The 21,366-nt window shown below is 39.6% G+C and overlaps 1 protein-coding gene across 2 annotated transcripts in view; it reads left to right on the top strand.

Moving 5' to 3' along the window:
• mvb12bb (multivesicular body subunit 12Bb) overlaps window positions 1-21,366 on the top strand; it is a 45,810-nt gene that overhangs the window by 8,631 nt on the left and 15,813 nt on the right. The window contains exons 3-7 of one of the 2 annotated variants that reach the window (XM_028032652.1): window positions 3,008-3,103; window positions 6,306-6,396; window positions 8,787-8,916; window positions 9,069-9,179; window positions 17,092-17,153. In XM_028032652.1, coding sequence (XP_027888453.1) covers window positions 3,008-3,103; window positions 6,306-6,396; window positions 8,787-8,916; window positions 9,069-9,179; window positions 17,092-17,153 — 490 coding nt within the window. The remainder of the gene's footprint in view (window positions 1-3,007; window positions 3,104-6,305; window positions 6,397-8,786; window positions 8,917-9,068; window positions 9,180-17,091; window positions 17,154-21,366) is intronic. The other variant, XM_028032653.1, reaches the window with a different exon arrangement.

Below are 21,366 nucleotides of genomic sequence, written 5' to 3' on the forward strand. Positions count from 1 at the left end.
GCTTATTACATGGCACAGGTCCCATTGTATCATGAGATTCTCTTTTTCTGGATTTTTTGTTGCAGAATAAGTTGCAGGTGAAAAATGTTTGGATTTTGTTCAATGGACCATTGGACAGAATATGATTATTTTTCCTTTATTTTGTATATCTAAAATAAGCCCAAGCATGAACATTTCTGGAAACTTATCAGACCTTTAGTTTAGCTATGCACACGCCTGCATTTAAATATCTCCTTTCACAAAGAAATGCGAAGCCCCATGAATGTCGAGGAACAAACCACGCCTTGATTCAAGCATTTTTCTTTGTGGACAGACATCATCGACAAACATAAATCTGTTGTCATTTGCTGGCTAAAATGCTGACGACAGGCTCTACTCATGTGTTTTCTGCTATGAAGTATGGTCAAATATCTGCTGATCCAAAGGCTTCTGTGGTGTTTGTTATGGTCTTGATTTTGTCTGAATTGTTAGCAAGGTCCTGCGTGAATCTTAGAGGCAGACGTCTTCATTTGTATTTTAACTTGCATTGGTTGTTGTTCATTTCAATGGTAAGAACCAGAAGAAGAAAAAAATCTAACTACTTTCTCTCTCTAGTGTAACTTTTTGTCAACACCAAGTCTAGATGAAGGAGGAAAGTATAAAAAAAACAAGAATCAACAGAAGAAAGTTGTAAACATATTCATGATGTGTATTTTACTCTTTTTTCCGATCACACATTACTTCTTTCTCCTACAATAACCATAGCAATTACACACACAGCCATTTATGCAGATTATGGGATACAAATTCAGCAACTTCTGCAACTTTAGGACAGCCAATACTAATTGTCACCGAGGAGTTGACAACACTGCATAACCCAGAGAGCAGGTCACATAACACAAGAACTCCATAAGACTTTACACAAGTGAAGAGGGAAAAACATTTGGACAGTTAAGGAAGACCCAAATTTATTACATCACCTGCAGTGCAATGAACATAAATATTTTTCTTAAGAGGAGAGTAATCTCAAAACTTTCAATTTAGATTTTTGGATGAGCTGACCTTCCCTCCAGCAATCATTATAATATATGAATCAATGTAATCTAAAAAAAATATTAGCCTCCCAATGGTGTATATAGGAAACAGTTGAACCTTTGAGAGATTAATAGATTGCACATCATCTTCATTCCTATTTTCAGTTCAAAGATAGGATGTAAAGCATTTTATTTTCCATGTTGTCAAATTCTACTTTGAAGGGAGTGTTTGATTTGCTCTACCTGTCCCGTTTCTTTTTCACCTGGCTTCACTCTCCAGGGATTGTTTTTTTTTTATTTCAAGCCTTTATCTTTGAATTCACAGCCGTGCCTTTTAGTGCTTCGCAGCCCTTCGCCGGCATTGTCTGTCTCCAGAGATGCTTCATACAGTAGCAATATTAATCATCCCCTCAAGACATGTTTCACAGGTGGGCTCTCAGATCACTGCAAGTGGCAGATGATTCTGTCTTTGCATTTTAAATCAAATGATATGACATATTTCAATATCACAGCGAGGATGTCTCTTATCACACATGTGACATTCCTCTCATTGAAGTCTGTTTAATGATCAAGCTCTACAGAAGAAAATGTAAGGGTGTTAGAAAAGGGCCAATGTGACTTTTTCATGTTTTTTTTTTCTGTATGTTTCTGTGGCTGTGGCTCAGCGGTTGGTGTTTCGCATTCAAGCTGCGTCGCATCCCTGCTGCCGGCGTGAAGCCTGAGGTGCCTCCTCGGAGGACCGTGCCCTCGTTACTCCTCAGCTTGACTTTGGGTTTCACAAAGCGAGCCCTTTGTTTACGCTGACAGGATGTGCTGGCCACTGACCTGGAAAAAGTGGCCAAGACGGGCTGTCTTGTAAGGAAGAGGGAGGCTGGTGATGTATGGGCTCCTTCTGGGACCTTTCATGGTACCGCCGTTGGAGACACCCAACGATCCCTCTCCCCTGCTCGTCGTCTCCTCGTTCTCTTCCTCTCCCCCGTCCCTCTATCCGACTCCAGTTCGTGCTCTCAGCCCATATAGTCAGCAGCGGTTTTGGATGAGTCTCCCCACACCACGTTTCCCCCCTGCCTATAGCCACTGGGGTCATTCATCATTATTGTCAAGAGGGTAATGTGTGTGGGTGGGTGCAGAGATCTATGACTTCTTCATTTGAATGAACCTCATTAGATTGACTCTTCTTTGTAAAGGATCCCTTTAGAAAATAACTCTGGCAGTTATTTAGGTGATTCTCACATGATAGCCAATGGAACATGACGTTTCAGCCAAGCATGTTTGCTCGAACGATTGAAGAGTCTCTGTGATGCAGTCTGCAGATTTTTTTTTTCTTTTTTTTTTACTATTTTGCCCAAGCATGCCTACATTTACATAGCAATGGAGTGTAGGACCTTGAGGTTGACTTATGGTGCTCACATATTGTCAGAATGATGCAATCTATTTCCTTAAAGTGACTTTTGCTTATTTACAAAAATGAATGTTCTGCTTTGCAGGTTAGAAGTGGGTTTAAATGAACTGTAATTTATTCCTCTTAAAAGTTTTTCTTTAAATTACAAAAAAAAAAGCTACAGATGCTGCAGGTATTTTCAGTTTACCTGTTTTTTGCTTATTGTAACTATTCTAGGTTTGCTTTATGTAGGAAAAAAAATGGTCCAAATGTAATTCCAGCTTCATCAGTGAAGCACATAGAAGTTTGGTTTCCTTATTAGAGCAGATTCTTGTCAGGGCATCTTTAATCAGCCTGCTCCCAAGGGATGGTATTTTTAGCCACCTTTTTTGGAGGCTAAGACTTTACCCACGCAGAGCACTAATGAGATGGAGCACAAGTGTAGGCAAGCGTTAATTAAGGCTAGTATGCAAAGGAAGAAGGCAAAAGCAGCACGCCCATGGCATACATACATTAACTTTATCCCACCTCTTTCATGTGTTTTTTTCTCTCCCTCTCGCTCTCTCTCTCTCTCTCTCCTTGTTTTTTTTCCCCTCCTGTTTTTTCCACATAGGTTACACAAACAACAGATGGCTCCGACGCCGACCTGTGGAAGGACGGCTTATTCAAATCCAAGGTCACTCGCTACCTTTGCTTCTCCAGGAAAACTGTAAGCGTGCAAACTTCTCTCCTTCCTCATCCAGAAGAGCTTCTCAGTTTGCCTGCGGTTATTAGCGCACCTCGCCGCTAGTGGAATATCTTAATGCACTTTGCACTTTGATCAGTGAAAGTACCACTTTAAAAAAAAAGGGGGGGGGCCCGCGTTGGCAGCACAGTTTTGAAGTTTTTACATATAATAGATTTGCATGCATATTTGAAATGAATATTACCGCAGTGAGATATTTTTTTCCTGTTTTATGCCCTCCCGAGGATATTATTTATGTTTATTCATGAAACAACAATGAGCTGCATTTTAACTATTCCAATTTATTCAATCAACACTATCCCTGTGGAGAAAATTGTTACCAGCAGACTATGATTTTTGAAAGATACACATACATCAGTGTTCAAAGTGTGTTTTCAAGGAGTGAGTAAAGCTTAAAATCCTAGTCACAGGTTTTATTTAGAAACGCAGAAATGGATTGGGATTATAGCGCATTCCATTCCAAATCCAAATGTGAAGCGAAATGTCTCAAATTGGTTATCAGTCTGTATGAGGTGGAAAAAAAAGGGAAAACTTTGACGATTGGGATGGCAATCCATAATGTCAATCTATAAGTAGTTCCTCTTCACGTTAAGATGACTCAACACTTTCATGTATTTTGATGTATGAAGACACTGTCTTTGTGATAAATAGGCCTATATACACAATTACTAATATTCCTGTATCACGATACCTAAGCCAAGATGCTTCACACAATCCTGTGACTTGAATTGAGTATTCAGAGGTTTTCTAAGAGAACCGCCTGCTGTTCCTTGGTCAAAAAAGATCAACTTTGCTTTCATCAGTGACACATTATATTGTACCTTGTGTCTTCAGGAGTTTCAAAGGAGCCCCTTATTTGTTATAGGTCTCTGACTACCTTTACTTGCCCCAGATGAGGGGTCTGCTACCTTGGCAACCCACAGTCCTGCTGAATAAAACATACAGCTGCTAACATTACATGACCTTTTGATAAAAGACAACTGATGCTTTTTTTTCATAAATAGCTACTAGAGGAGATTTGTTGTCTTTTTTCTGTTTGAAGAGCCACCATTTTATTTCTGTTTAGAGTTTAAAATGAAGAAAACACAAAAAGAGAATTAACACAGTTTCTTTTGTGGAATGTTGATATTTGTGAAAAAAAAAAAGGAGTAGTTTTAAACATACCGACAACAAAATTAGATATGGAAATATTACTGGTAACTTTAGATGTCTCTCTGTTTTGGAAACAATAATTCCATTGAAAAGCTGAAAAAAACCAGCATTTATTATTATATCTACTTTTAAAAACATTAGTAGGTTCTTAATAGTGCATAGTTATTAAAAGCCAGTGTAAAATCTCCTGAGCCACAGGTTGCAGGCCCATACCCTAAACAATCACTTAAGTCATTGCCATTTTTGCTATTCTTCTGTGTTTTGAAATAGAGGCTTCCATTTTAAATCGTTTGACATTTTAAAAAGAATTTCTTTAAGTTGAGCAGCCTAAACGTTCCTTTTCTTCTGATAAAAACAAATCTGGGACCGCCCATTTCACTTAGAGGAATGCATTTTAACCAATATATTTAAACACTACTGCCATCCTAATGACATCACTGGTCGAGCTCCACACTGCTATTACTCTGAACATGTTGCTTTCAATTAACATTAACAATTCTGCAACACTAAGTCAGCAGCATACATGTCATGGTCTGTTTGTTGGTTTTCTATTACTCCACTACACCAACAAGTTAGCTGCTATATAGACATATAACTTCAATCAAGTTGGACTATTGTTTTGAACACAACTCTATAATTTATAAATGTGAATATTCTTTCTTTTGGAGGGGGTAAGAGGGTAGAACTGTACTGCAAAAAGCAATTTCAGTGTAGTTAAGGCCATATATAGAATTCCCAATTTGAGCAGCCATGACTCCTCTGTGTCTAAAATGATCTTTACATTACATTTCCACATAATGTGGTTGGGTCATTTTTGGACCCTTCGCTTGCCTGCAGTCAAGAGTTGATGTGTTTCTGCTTGGCTGTCAGCTGCTCTGTGGCCATAAATACACCTGCTTACAGCGCCAGAGCCACCAGCCTGTCCAACCCCAGCTCATGCTATTGGCTGTCTATTAATTAAGTTTCCCTGGCTTGCAGGTGGATAATGCAGACAGCATTGTAAACAAAACCTGAATTTTTTTTATTACTTTGCATCAGCTCAATTTTAGGACTTAATCAAGTCATATTTTTTCTGTATGTCCTCTAAAAGCCAGGCAACTTGGCAGGCTGAGCACAATTTGGCCCCCAGTTTAGTATATAGCATGCAAATGGCCTTTCCCTAGTTCCTGCGTATTATCTTAAAATGTCCGTCCACATTGTTTTAAAGGCTTTGACGCAAATAAAACATGACAGAACCATCAACAAAGGCTATTTTGTCTGCCAGTCATTGGAACTCCTACTGTAATTGTCTATGACAAAAACAGATTCTGTAAAATTAGCTCCTGAATTATTTGGAGGGGGAGGTAAATAGTTTGTGATTTATCATACTCTAGGTTGAAGGTAGATAGCCTTCTTTTGTCAGGTTGTGATGGGGGAAAAAAATCTCCTGGAAAAAAAGGAGAGAAAACAATGAAAAAAAAGAAGCTTCATGCATTATAATAACATTCATCCATATTCCTCCTTACGTCAGTGTAAAAACTATGAATAAAAAATGCCTCTAATGGTAATGACAGTCGAGGAGCTGTGAGAGTGTAATCCAGGCATTTTGGACGCATCAAGTCACGCCTGGCTCGCCCCACTCCTTGCTGCCGCTGTGTATTATTGCAATTTATTATGGCAAAAAATGAAAATGTAATGGGAGGCAGGGAAGAGTCATGCTTGAAAATGTCAACTACACAGCCCCCCTGATTATTTTTAACTAGTTCAATTCTGTTGATCAGAGTGCCCGCTCTGTCTCCCATCATTGCACAACTTCTATCCCTGGAAAGGTTGAAAATGATTGAAAGTTCACAGATGCTCCTCTCCTCTCAGACCAAGAATAAGTTTCTATAGTTTCTATACTTTTAGTAAATTAGTATATAATGTACCTTTTCTTCTCACTGCTTAATCCATATCTTGTTTTGAAAAATGAATTTGCATAACTGCACACGTTTAGTTTCTTCTTCTTTTTTTATCGCCCTCTCTTCGGTTTTAGGAGCCTGAAGTTGTTGTGGATATGAAGCTGATTGACATCAAGGACCCGCTGCCAGAGTCCTTCACACTTGTGCAAGAAACATTAGACAAAAGTAAGTAAACAGTAAACGGTCAATACTAACCACAGGCATCCTCCTTCTCCTGTTTTTTTTTTTTTCACTCTCTCCAACCAGCTTTTGCGGGGGGTCCTCAGGGGCAACTTTGCTTGAGATAGTAAATGTTTTATGGGTGCAGGTTAGCTTAATTTATGGCAGACTGTGGGAATAAAATAAACATTTTGCCCCGGAGGTATAAGAGAGGAGAATCATGAGTCATTGTTTATCTCAGCTGGAGCTGGGCTTTTCTTTATGAGGGGCTTATTTATTTATGTATTTATTTGGGGAGAGGACCAGTAGATGGGGGTTATCTAATATTAATGAAATGCATTCCCCAATGCTTTAGTGGGTTTTGAGTGCTACGTATTTCCCCCCCACACTCCCTCTCACCTCATCCATGCCTTGAAAATGTAATAATATTTTGGTGTGTGGAGTGAGGACAGCTTGTTTATTATTTTTATTATCATTGCATTTACACAGCACTTCCTTGTGTTGCTGAGAAAATAAATGAGCAAGGCACAAATGCAATATAGAAAAGCATGGCAATGTTTTTTCCTTTTTTTTTGCCAGAATGAGAAAAGGAGATTATGTTTTCTATGGCTGTGTTGTAATTTAATGTTTTATTACTTTGCGCGAATCCATGTTTAATGTATACATGTGGCATTATGTATGAATCCCTATCCAGAATATCAAGTTTAAATCCCTGTCGTGCATTAAACTTGATGGAGAATTCACTTGTGTCCATCATTTTACCTAGAGAAATGATAAAAATGATAATAATGCACGCATATTTTGTGCCTTTCCACTGTCCAGTCAATTCCCTCAGAGCCCAGTAAGTCAGCCAGAAACATAGATAAGACCATTTCCTTTTCCTGGGTTATGCATAACTAGGACTTTTATAAATATGCAGAGTCTTGCAAAGGTATTAATTTTCACATTTTTTTCCTACTTGTTACAACCACAAACCTCTATGTGTGTCGTTGGGGTTTAATGTGATGAACACAAAGTTGTGCATAACTGAGAACCAGAAGTTAATAGAGTCCACATGTGTGTAAAATCCAGCTGCCCTGTGAAGACCTTCAGCAATAAATACTTTTACTTTATTTTTAGAAACCATTAGTAGACACACAACATCCTATGTTATAAAACAATATCCCAAGCTTTGAACATCTCATCGAACTTCAAATTTTAATCAATGAATGGATCAAAACAGCTTTAAAAAAATGGACGGATAGAGTATGGTACAACTTTAAATGTACAAAACCATTTCTGACTATCTAGTGACAGACCAGGTAAGGAGAGAACTAGCATTACCAGAGAAGGGTCATTTAACATTTCTACCTTTGGAGCCCAGAGACGGGTCGACTGACCTGAAGGATTTTAGCTAGCATCCTATAAGCAGGTGTGAACAGGCGCTTTTGTTCTGTAATAAGGCCATTACTGGCGCACCAAAGGAAGGGGGAAAGCTTAACTCCCAACTAACTGTCTAGTTAGTTCTATTCAGTATATTCAGGTCTTTTGACCCTCTTTCGGGACATCAGGAGGGAGGTCGAAAACCCTGGTAAAGCACCCACAGTCTCTTGGTAACTCACAGCTCATCTATTGAAGGGGCAAACATTGCTACATTCTAGAAATCTGGCCTTTGTGGCAGATTAGGAAGAGAAAAGACATTGCTACAAGAAAACCAAAACAAGTCCTGTTTGCGACAGACCTTGTAGGGAATATAGCATGTAGCAAAAGAGAGTAAAATAAAACTTTTTGACCATGTAATCCCAAACACCATCCTCACAATGTGACAGCATAATGTAGTGGTTTAGAGCAAAAACATATTCATGTATTAGAAAGGCCCAGTCAAAGCCCAGACTTCAATACAATCAAGAATCTGTGCCTTTAAACCTGACGATCGCAGACACTTAACACCCAACATAGGCAATAATTTTATTGTCAAGATGTACAAAGCAGGCGGAGACATACCCTGAAAGACTTGCAGCTGTAAATTGTGCAGAAAAAAGTTGATTTTCAGAGGTATTGACTCAGAGGGGGTTTGAAACAAAAGCACAGTTCACTTTTCAGATGTCTTCTAAAAACTTTTAAGATCAAAAATCCACACAATTACTCAAAACCACTTTGTGTTGGTCTGTTATATAAAATCCCAATAAATTACATTAGAGTTTTTTTAATTATAATGTGAAAAAATTTGTAAATGTTGAAAGATTTGAATACTTTTGCAAGGCTCTGTGCATATATATATTATTTTTCCATCACTGAAGGTGTCTCTTGGTCTCTTGGAATTTTTATATATATATATACAATCTCTGAGGACACAGAAGTGAATATGCACTAGTTCCTTCCTGACACGCTCACATGTACATGACTTTACTCATCAGAGGAAGCTGCCATGAGGAAGAGGAGGCTGTGTGTGAAAATGAGCACTCGTGAAGCTGCCGAGACAGCTGTATGTGACATCCAGATCACCGCCAAAGCCAAGTACCAGCTTGTTAACTACACCTGTGTAGGGTGAGCTGATAGTCACTGGAAATGAATGAAATCAGCCACAAAATTTTCTTGGCTTTATATATCCTGATTTTTTTTCGTTATTATAAGTGTTCTATTATTAAGCTTACTAACTTTACACAAGCTTCTCCTTCTCATCTTGATGTTTTTCACAGAGAGATAAACAATATGGGAATATGGTATCGCATGGGAGACGTTCCTCGGAGTCAGTCATCTCACCAAACCAGGAGCGCTCCAAAAACTGACGCCCTGTGCAGCACAATAAGGTACCATCATACTGTGTTTTCTAACTTGTTGCTCAACTTTCCTCCTGTGCTTATCCTTCTTTTTTTCTACACTCTCTGTGCTCGTGAGCCTTTGTTGCACCTTTCTCTACCATGTGTACGGCAATGAAGACACAAGCAATTGATCACTACTGGGCAATCTGCCTCTGAGGGTCGTGTCTGGACAACAAGGCAGCGAGCGAGGGTGAACCGGAGAGACATTTCTAACTAGACAGGATCCCCTGAAACAACAACAGGAGTTCAACGAGGGCTAAACTCCTGCTATTTGTGTGGGGGGCGTCCCAAGAGACAGAGGAAAGGCCACTCCTCCGACACGGTGCAGACACTGAGGAGGAAGACGTGGCCCAGAGAGTTAGTGACAGCTGCAGAGGAAAGGGAGGAGAGCTCCCGAAATCTCCGCCATGTGGAGCATGCACGCTTGTGGCTTCCTCCGCCTTGGGCCTCGGAGTGAACAGAGCGAACCTTTGTACTGTGTTCAGATCAAACAGCTGAATTATTTATCCCAGTCAAGAGCAGGAGATTTCCACAGCAAATTGTAAATAAACAATTTATAGACTCCTTTCCGCCGTGGTGTGCCTGTTTGGTGAGAGTGGAGCTTTGGCACAGGCCAGCTGAGGTGTTTGCCAAGCTGGAAGGGAAGTGCGCCGCCATCCTGCACTGAAGCCGCTTAAAAAGCAGCACCGCGCCGGAGACCGGGAGGCAAATTCGAAACAGAGCTGCTGCTCGCATTTGGTCGCTGCTGTGGGATAAGAACAATAAACGGACCGTTTTAAAGCGGGAAACTGGAGCTTTTTCTGCGAATCCGCCGCAATTTGGGAGTTGGATGATCAATAATCTTTGATGTGTCGGAGCTCAGGCCAACACGCCCCCTTCACGACTTCTTCCTGGTAATCCTAAGCTCTTTTGAAGCCCACTTTCAAGTCGGTGAGGCTCAGAGGTTGGAATAAATTGCACCTCGAAGCGACTCACTCCCACCCTTCCCTCCACCTCCTGATGCCTGCTGAGATCACAGGCTGCCGTTTTTGTATTAACATTAAAATTCATTTCACAGACAGGGAGCCTTCTTTTGAAAGTTTTTCCGTCCGTAAAACACTGACACATAAGGATGGGACTGTAGGCGACTCAAACCGTCGCACCCTTTTTGACTATTTATTTCTGTGTAGTTACATACACTTCAGACAGCCATACACACAACCATAAATAGTTATGCTCCTTCTTTAAAGTAACAGATTAGATATCTTGACACAACGGTTTATAAGCAGTTCCTCATCTCTCACCATTCCCTCAACTCAGCTGTGCTTTTATACATACTCACGAATAGTCTCCACTCCAAGCTCACTTCAGGCTTTCTGAGGCAACTTTATGACCTTAGCAGAGCAGCACCTCTTAAATTTAAGTGCTCTTTACAGTCACTGGAAAAGATGTTTTAAATACAGTCAATAATGTGTAAATTTTTAATAACCCTTATAATTTTGAAGACGCGCTGATCCCCCTCTTCAAATCTCCCATTGCCTCAGGCAGAAGGAGCCTGTTAGTGTTGTGTACAAACATAAAGCACAAATCTTGCTCCCTCCATCACTCCCCCCACAACCTCCAGCAATGCGGAGTAGCTGCATCGTGTTGCATCATGATGGGATGCACAAGGTTGTTTCATCAAGGCAGATGTGTTTCATTGGTACTATTTCTCTATTGCTGGGGAAGAAGAGCGGTAACCAGATGATCAAAATTTTGTCGTCAATAGTGTTAATTTTCGATCGTTTCAGCTTGCCACCGTGATTTATTTTGGAGACGCTTGAAAACTGAAAGGGGAAACATGTCCCACAATCTGTGAGGAAGAACTGTTGCATCTTTTTAGTGATTTAAAATTTCAATCAGCAACATTGGAATTATTCAACTCATTACATAAAATAGAGGAATATAATGAATTGCTATTTGCATGGTTAATCTGAAATGTTTCTATGTTAAGCTGCCATTTGTTTTGTTTAAAGGCATAGGCGACACTGAAAATGCATAGAAGAAGGCGCTCTGGTCACCGACTTCTTTAATAGGAGACCAAAATGTCACTTGCCTGCAACCAAAACATTATATGGTGTAAGACAAACATTGTACATAACCCTAAACAGATGCTATCCAAGGAGACACATGGTTGTGGCAGTTTCATGTTGTGGGGAGGCAGAGACAATCTCCATCCATCAACGTTTTTTTAAGGGAAATTTGAAGCATCGCTTTAGAAAAGGTCGATGGAGTCTGCAAAATTCTAAATAACTTCCTCAGTTTTGTAAAAAGCTTTTTTTTTGTTTGCATAAGGTGGTTTTAAGAAAAAGAGATAATGCACAAAAGTGGAGATTGACACACATTTACTTCAATAAGTTCCAGCATAGTGAACGCTCCGATCCACTGGTGGGCTTGTTGCTTACTAGAAGCATAACATTTTTAAGTTCAAACCTCTATGTTGGGTGGGAGGACTCTCCATGTTTTCTGAGATGTGTGGTTCTTGCTAGCAACATCTATCTCTTGTTTGTTACAGCCATACACAACGTCGACATTTGACAAAATTCCGCTTTTCTTAGCCTGGTTTATTCGCTCCTAACCACACACCTAATTTGCATTTTCTCTCTTTTTTTGTTTGTTTGCTAAAAAAAATCAATGAAAACATAGCTAATGTGACTGAACTTAATTGGCTTCCAATTGTTCAAAGCTGGAGACACACATCCCAAAAGACTGACTGTGTTCTTAAACTGATTTGTTGAATCATTCAAAGCAAATCTTTGGATAAAATATAACAGTTATATCAAACTGAGTCTAAACTCCTATTGCAGTCAAAGTATTATATTCTGCTTTATGTTTTTAGCCATTTTGTCGTGCTGCTGCTCCAGAGACGGTTGACGAGTTGCAATCAAATGGTGATTATATGATTTTTCTTTTAACCACATAATAACAAAATTTATTCTGTCAAGATACAAAAACAGTTACGATCTAAGGTTATGCTGTAGCCCTTCCACTAGAAAAAAAGCTTGTTTATCAGCATGCAGATGGTGAAATTAGAAGAAATATTATGACGAATTTTAGAGTTTCATTATAATGTGTCGCTAAAATACCTTAAATATGATCACCAAAAGTTACGAAATGTTTATCTTTTTGGGGAGGGGAGGTTTCTGATTCCCAGCATATAACTCAGTTGCAGTGATGTAGCTTGTGTCCATGCTCTGACCTTTTAACATAGGAACCAAAGACTAAAATAGTGACATTTCACACAAGCCGCCACCACATACCATACAGTTGATGTGAACCCGGCCAGACGGCGGAGGCCTGTGAAGCAGTGTTTAGACCTTGTGTTAAAAGTCTCTTTATCAAGTCGGTACACGGCGTTTTAAGCAGTGACGGCGTTTTGTTTTGATTCATGGCCACAGCTAGATGTCAACCACTTTAGCTTGTTCTCTGTCAAGACAGGCCGTATCAGCCACTCCCCAACTCTATAATGTAAAGACGTCGCGCCATCCGGTCAGCGTTTTAATGTATCCTGTAAAGTATCTTCCCTCCTTCCTCCTCCTGACCAGCGCTGCCATTTGTTCTCCTGATAAAACTGTCATTGCGGAGGCTGATATCTGACCTCTACACTGACTGCTGGCATAAATTAGCCTTGTCCTAATATTGCAATTTCTTTCACTTCACTCAGAATCAAGGTTTTTGACATTTCTCTTAGAATAATAGGCTATTGTACACACGGCCACTTTTTAAATCAAACTGTATGGTGATAAAAATGTCAAGGCCAGTTTTTTTTTTTTCCTTTTCTTTTTTCTCCTTCTTTCTCTCTTTGCATAGCTAGCTTTTTCAGGTGAAGTATATAGAGTGTCATCAGTGTCAGAATTGGCATTCATATCAATACTTTTAGAATTGCAGTCTTCTACCTGTCAACCTCCACACGTTGGCAGAGCTCTGCTGGAGTATTGTATCAGCTTTCATTGCATGCTGGTTAACCAAGACTTGCCAGCGGAAGAGCAAGAGAGAGAGGGAGGGAGAGAGAGAGAGAGACATTGTGACTGACTGTCACAAGACAGATCTTCTGTCTGAAGTGCTGAGGAACAATCCTTTCCAGCTCAATCTCGCTCATTACTTTGTGCTCAAGGAAGTTGCGAGAAGAAGCAGAGATCAAGCAAAGGGATGAGCAGCGATGCCAGAAATGATTGAATGATCAGGTGAGATCGCATGGGGGGGCCTCCGAAATTCAGAGGGATCCCGTCTTCGGCAGCTGACACTGAGCTTAAAGGAGGATAATGATGGGTGAGAAAGCAGCTCCCACAAAGCAACAGTGCCGGCACTCTGGGGAAGGTGTGGAGATGTTGTCACAGGAGAGGCTAGATGTGTGTCAAAACAAGAGCTTCCAGCTCTCTGTAATGCAGCTCTGGCTCCTCACACTCGGGGAGATTACTCCCATTCTTACCTCCCGTCTGACTGCTGCCTGCCGGTCCCCACGGTCTCACTCACACTTTCTCTTTACCTTCTTGTTTTATCTTTATAAAAATACAAGTCCTTTCTTTATCCTGCGCTAAACAAAGATGAATTCGATACGAGGCAAATCTGTATAAATTAGAGTTTGTGTCTTCAAAGTGATCCTTTGTGTTGCAGTTTTGCTTTTGCTGCGCTAATTTGATTTTAACCTGGGCAGATTTCATGGGAACACAACACTTTTGATCCACGCTGTAATTGCGTGAATATTTCAGGCCTTGTTCCCAGTTTTGCCATAATTTGATGAGGAACTCCGCTGTAATTGAATATTCAAATTAGGAGTATGTGTCAATATGGCTCTCCTTGCCTGGAATGAGGATTAATTGTTTTCAAAACTCCAGTGGCCGACATAATGTGGGCCCAAACACTGCTGTTGATTAGCAAATGCTCTTGCCATGTTTTTGTTTTAAGAATTAGTTGTCTAATTGATTTGCCATATGCTACCCTCTCCAATGCGCCTAAAATTGTATTTAGAAATCAGCAATTTGGATTGAGACTTGCTTTTTTTTTGTCTGTTTTTTTGGGGAGGGGGATGTTGTAGACAGAAGGGAAACCAGCCCAGGAGGCTGCTTTTACACTCTAAAACAGAGCTATGGAGCCTTTTAAATATTATATTAGTTAAATATTGGTATTATTCAACATCTGATGAAGCATACCGGTTTGAAACTATTTTGATTAGAATTTAACTGAAGTTAAGCCTGTCATTTATTGTTCCTAGCAATCAGTAAGGCTGTTATGTTTATATTGGGTTTTAATATTCAATTCAATTTTATTCACAATACTTTATTTACTCCAAATGGAAGTTAAGCATTGTCATAACCTTTGCCACCCAGGTATCTTCAAAGTGTTGTTGACGGTGATACTGTGGGCAGTCCAACTTATAACAAAGAGATGATATTCCATAGTAACATCATCGATGAAATCATCAGTTGGCAAGGGCTGCTAATCCACCTCTTTTGCTTTAGCCATTTCTTTTTAAATCTCTATCTGGCCGTATATTTAGAAAGCCAGGCAGAGAAAGTCTGGGATATAACCTTTGCCCAAAATGTTAACTTTGTCGTTCTGTCTTTGCTCTGCATCCATAAAGCTTCCTCTTCACTTCCTCTGGGATTTGAGGTTGTAGTTCAGGTATAGTCAGCTGCTCACAGTTCTAAAAACAATACTTTGTTTCCTTGGTTGTGCATCATAACAGCAGCTACAGATGAATATGTCATCTTAATAAATGATGGGAATTGTCCAAAGTACCTATTTGTTACCATCATGAACATTTAACTGCAGCAGCCACCCTTAAACCCAAAGAGGGCAATAATAAGACAGTTTTACGTTATGTTGCTGAATTAAAAACATTTAAAAGAAAATTTCACAATTTATAGGCTGAATTTCTACAGCTTTTCTTCAACAAAGTTTATTTGGGGTTTAGTTACTGTTGACGTCCTGGGCACTTGATGCCAGTAAGCAATGCTTTACATGCTAAATTGGTTGAATAGGTTTTAAATAATAATTTGTAAATGGCCTGTATTTTGATAGTGCTTTATAAAGTCCAGGGGTTCCCAAAGCGCTTCATGCTACTTTCAGTCTTACACCAATTCACGCACACATTCCTTTTTTTAAAAATGAGTGGAATTTCAATGACTTCTTAGCTACATAAGTCACGGTTAAAACACTAAAGTCAAACTTGCGAGCAAGCTAACCTCCTTAATCCTCTGGTTGCTAAGGAAAGAGTTTAAATATCAAACTGTTAGAGTCGACAGACCAGTTGAGCAAAGTAGTCTTAATAATGATTTAGAATAAGTACAGTGGACTGATTGATTGGTGCTGATTAAAGCACAATAAAATATTATTGGTGCTTCAGCGTTTTTAGAGGGGATCTCGGGTATTAACGCATATTAGTAATTTGGAGGTGACTTGGTCCTCTTGTATTTTTAATATACAAAAGGACCACTGTATATTACAAATGTCCATTTAACATAAAACTTGCATAATTTCTCCTCAGAAATATTAATTTAAAATTTACCCAAGCAAAACGCTTTAATCTTACAAAAAGTCTTACAAATTGTTCTATCGGTGTAAGAAAGCATTTCATGAGCTCCCTCGTGTGTTTCCATTTCTAACATAAGTCTTAAAGCCATTTTCTTTGTTCCTTTGTTTATTCTGAGTATTTGTACGACAATAACAACGTGCAGCACAAGCCCTAAAAGACATTTCAACCATCTGGCTCTAGTTTATCTGCTCATGCGATGTCTTTGTGCTTTGAAAGATGTGTACCTCTTTTTTTTTTTTTTTTCGTTCTCCAGCAATGGGATCAACCTTTGCGAGGTAAAAGAAGTCTGCACTGAATGTGGCAGTTGTTCCCCACAAGATTGATGCCAACCTTTTAAAAATTCACCATTGGCCCGGATTTAACATGGCCAAATGCTGATGTAAATGAGGTGCAGAAAAGTCGACCCTTTCACTGCAAATAAATCTGAGTTGCAGGCTTCATCTCATAAATACCACAGCCTGTCACAATTCTTGTTTTATTGCTGTTGATGGAAATTATTGTGTTTATTTATCTCGTCCGGAGAGATAAAGCTCAGAAAGTCACAACTCAAGGTGTGGCGCCCGCAGAATATGCAGATCTGGCCGTCGGCTTAAATTTAGTGAATGTTTTAGTTTACATGCCCCCTTCCTTCTTTAACAGCAACTTGCAAATCTGTTCGATCCCGCTTTTAAATGCAATTCCCAACTTCTCCGCATTATAATTTCATGAGTTCTGCAAACCCATCCTGGAAATAGTTTAACCTCCAAAGCATGTCATGTTAAGCAGCTCTCTCTCAAAGTTGTGGTTCCCCCCTCCCCCCTCTCTGCTTGCTGCGGATTTATCGATCCGTGGGGGTGAGTCACAGGGTGTAATTCATGATAGCTTGATTGATGAGGATTTCAATCTTATATGGTTTGTTAACTTCAACTACCCACAAAGTGCATTCTGTGCTGTTTTCTGTAATACAAGGCCACAAAAAAGAAGAGCAAAAGAAGAAGAAGAAAAAAAACTTGTCTTCTCTTTGAATAATGGAATCTCTCAGTTCCTCAGAATTAACAAGATCCCGCTCCAAAGGTCTGTTCAAGCCCTTGGGCAGCCGAGGCACTGTTGAACTTCTACCATGTTTCTCCACTCTGAATTCACTTTCATTCAGTACTCTTTCTTTTTTTTTGTTGCCTTTAGACAGTTCAGAAGCCACTTGTGTTCAGAGGGAAATTAGATTTTTGAATGCATTTCTTTAAAAATGTCTGAGATACATCTCTTGTAATAAGCCATTTGACAAGCACTGTTTCTTTCTATCTTTTTTTTTTTACATTATAAGCTGTTTTTGGTATATTTTATTCACTTTATTTGTTTTTTCCCTTTCAGTAGGATCGCCATCAGCAGGCCACAGTATCAACAGCTGAACAATGGCATCTACACTATGACAGGTAAAAGATGACAGACTGATGCAGGTACATTTTGATGTTTGATGTCTTTTATGTTTTCAAATAAATTAATTGCGCAAAATGTTTCAGGTGTGACCTTTGGGGGAAAAGGGCAAATTGAGGAAAGCAGAAATCAGATTTTTGTAGCAGGTTTCTTTCTGGTCTCCGGTTTTTGTATGGCTGAAAACGTTTTCAGCTGATTTTGATTTCTCTTGTACAGCCATAATAGAACATCGTTATTTTTATCGTGAATGGAGGCGATGTCACACTGGGTGTGGGAGAGAGCAGTCTGCAAAGTGACTTAGAATTATTTTTAAACTATGTAATAATTATGGGGTTGACATATTAAACTATCCTTCCGCTTACATTAGTGATCAACACTAATCAACAGCAGATTCCTACAGAATGAAGATCCTTAACCCTGGGATTTCCAAAAGCCTTCCAACATTTCCAAATCCAGCCTGTTCTGTGACAGACAGAGGTTGGAAGCTCAAATGTTCAGTCTTCCTGTAATCTGCTGAAATACTCTCATTGTCCGATTGAACCGCAGACGTGTCTTGGTATGCCATCGAAAGCACTGTTGTCTCTAAAATGACGACTTTATGTCTGTGCTTCCTCTGAATTGTGCTCCAAACATTTTCACTGCTGTTGAAAATAGCAAACCTTCACTGTTCTTCAATTGGTACTTGTACGAAAAGAGAAATATTTTTTACTTTACAACTGCCCTGTCACCAGTGGGGGTTGATAAAGCTGAACATTTTCCAAAAGTGAATTTCTTGGCACATCTCTTTTTAAAAAGGTTTTTTTAAAAAAAGTTTTCCAGGATTTAAAAAAATAACAAAACTGTTTAAACATTTAAAGTTAACCCTCCCCATATTGGAGTTTCTCGGAGACGGACACCGTACAGAGCTCTGCTAATCTCTGCGAACGTGACTTCCCAGAGGAGCCCGGCATTAACAGCCGTCAAAGATGATCCATCACATACCAAACTTGCACATGTACCTCTTGTGCACTGGATGCTTCTTTTGTCTTCGTCGGGGAGAAATTCCAGTCTTAACAACTGCAATATGCCCCACAACTAAAACTCAAACAAACAAAAAAAAGGTAAATTTGGTTGGAAATGGCGCTTTGCTCTGACAGCCTCAGCGCCACAAAACCAGAGTGGGCTGAGACACTGGAGGCTTTAAGTGTGTGTGAGCTGTGGCAGGTGAATGTGGCAGGCGGGTTTTTTTTCTTATCTAGCTGGAGAGAGACACCATGTGGTGAGGATGCCTCCTGCTGCTCCAGCAGAGGCGCATGCTTGCAATAGCAATGCTGCACCCATCCTGATTAACACAAGTCTGTTTTTAAGTAGCTATATAATACAACTTTTATTCAGGATTTATTCCAGAATTAACCTGAAAAGAGAGAAAAAGCACTGTTTCTTTCTAAAAGAAAGAAAAGAGTTTCTACATGGCATCATTTAGTTTTGCGAGTTAAGCCCTGACACACAGTACATTGTCACACTCCTGAACATTTTGTGGCATTTGGTGTGGGATCCATCCACTGGGACAGGGTTTGAGTGACAATGAGGAGCATGCACATACTCCACAGTGCCCTGCCAGCACTTATCATTTATCTGCAGAGAACCTGTCCTCTGCAGGTCCACACACTCCCGCCTTCTCCCACTTGTGAAAGGAGCAGTTTCAATAAAATACAATAAGCACCACAATAAGGACACTTCTTGCTTTTTTTTTTTTGTCAGACTGTTCTCATCAGCATCACAGCATCACTGCAAATGTGAAAGTACACAACTTCCCTTCATTAACAACGTGATAGCCTGCAGACCAAGTGTGAGGTCGTAGCCGACAGCCTGTTTGTGATAATTGTTAGCCCAATAGAGCTGGAGTGTGTGTTAGTGTCTATATATGCTCATATGTGCGTGTGTGTGTGTGTGTGTGTGTGTGTGTGTGTGTGTGTGTGTGTGTGTGTGTGTGGGGATGGGGTGGGCTGACAGCTGGCCAGGTTTGAGTTGGTCTAAAACCATGTGCGCTCTGTCAGGGTTGTACAGGCGCCTTCTTTAGGATTGATGAATTGCCTGCTTTCTTGATTAAACCCTCCGTCACTTCCCAACAAAACAAAAAAAAAAACAACCAACACACACACACGCACCCCCGCACACAAAAAGAAAGGGTTAAAGAAAAAGAAAGAAAGAAAAGACGAGTTGTGAGGAGAGGTAACGTGTCTGGGAAATCTGTCATCTGCAGTCACATCATGTTCACATGTGATGTGCAGAAGCTTTGACATTTATTACCCGAATATTAAAATCTAATTCACATTTATTTTGAAGCCCTCCATCACTTGACAGTTCAGGCTCATTTGAAAAGTTATCAAGTGTTCATAGCAGCACTCAGCCTCCCCCGTTCCCCTGCCCCTCCTCTCTCAACCTTTTTGCTTTCCTTCACCGGCATTGCTTTGATCCATGCCAACTCCCTCAGCCAATTAGGTCTATTATTCATGCTTTGACAGTAAATCTTGATATTTTGAAAGAGATTGTTTGTGCATTAAGAAAAAGAAAAAAAAATCTGTCTTTGAGTTTAAAAAAAATGCAAATGCATTAGTTGAAAACTCCCATATTAAACTTCCTTTGCGCATGTTGGATTGCAGGCTGCTTTTATTACCAGCTCAGCGACGTATAGCATTTGGCAGTCGTCCACCTGATGAAAAGTTAAATCTAATATAAAGTAATACATTTGCATATCTATAGCGTTAATCAAAAATAAACACTGACATTGGCCCTGATCTAACATAATATGGAGAGCAATTATTTCCCTATCCATTAGAAGAACTTCAATTAACAGACACTAGACAGACCATCCTTCAGAGAAGAAAAAAAATATGGAGGCTCAAAATTAACTCGGGTTTGCAAAATATCTTGGCAGGATGACAGTGATTTTTGATTTTCAGGAAACAATATTAGAATTCTTATTAAACTATGTGCATCTGCTTTTAATTTGCTCCAAATAATTGGAAAATGCAATGGAGCTTTCCAATTAAAGCTCCACTTTATACTGTTTAATAATACCCTCATAATATTATAGCTTATGAAATGACAGGTGAGTTGGTGTATGAATAAAACATAAAGCCCTGTAATAAGAGACAGGGAAAAAAACCCAGAGACAGTTGTTGGGGGGCTTTTAAATGCTCCACATAATTTGCATATATTAATCTCCTCTTTTCAGCCTTATCAAGTATTCCACTGTATTTGAAGTTAAAATAGTCGTGACAGGCAGGGGTACGCTTCGTTTTTCCAAGGATTTATTACTTGTATAATTCTGGATCTTTAATAAGCCAATATGACTGATCCTCTGAGTTCTGTGGAATTTGGTTAATTGTTCCAGATGGTGCTCACTGATTATGCAAAATTACTTTCTTTCTCCTCTGTTTTTTTTTTCTCTTCTCCCCCACCCCTAACTACACGATTTCTTGATTGACTAACATGAAGAAAAAAGATTATTTTTGGCGCAGCACTTTCATTAAGAGGCTTCTCATCAGGTTTCAAACAAAAGTTCCATCTTATCTCCCCCGTGTAGTTCTAGGCTAGTCTGTGCAGAGGGAGGAGATCAGGCAGCTCTTATCTCCAACCATGATGAATCTCAACTGCTTCTGCGCGGCTCGGGTTATATTTTAGACTAACACAATTCTTTAGGTTGAAAGATTAAAAAACATGACCTCTGAATAGTGACATAAAAGTTATTATCAGTGTATACCATGCTCTTCTCACTCCTTTCTCCCAGTTTTATACGTGAGAGATTGATGAAATTACTAAGCAGTTTGTTCCGTCTCCCCCCTTTTTTTTTTTTTTTGCAGCTCTGCCTCTGTCCACGACTCGCTAACATTCTGTTTTGCATCAGCTAAACTGAGCTGAATGAATCATTTATGGAAGTGTTACGGGGGAGGCTCGGGCAGATTTACTGCCACGCTTTTTACTTTAGATGGAAAAGGATTTCTATGAAACCGATCTTGATGTTTGAAGCGATGCCAAAGCTTGCATCAAGACATGAAAGGAATGCTCTTAAAACCCTCGTTTTGCTTCTTAATTTTCCTGGTCAGCAAAAGGGAAACTAGGGGCAGAGTGTTGCAAGGGAGAGAACGGTATTTACATGTAATGCATTCACGCACACATACTAAAACAACCTCCTAACAAAAAATATTCAGCAGTGCAGAATTTAATTGT

Source organism: Xiphophorus couchianus, chromosome 12, assembly GCF_001444195.1.
Source record: "Xiphophorus couchianus chromosome 12, X_couchianus-1.0, whole genome shotgun sequence".
Classification (NCBI taxonomy): Eukaryota; Metazoa; Chordata; class Actinopteri; order Cyprinodontiformes; family Poeciliidae; genus Xiphophorus; species Xiphophorus couchianus.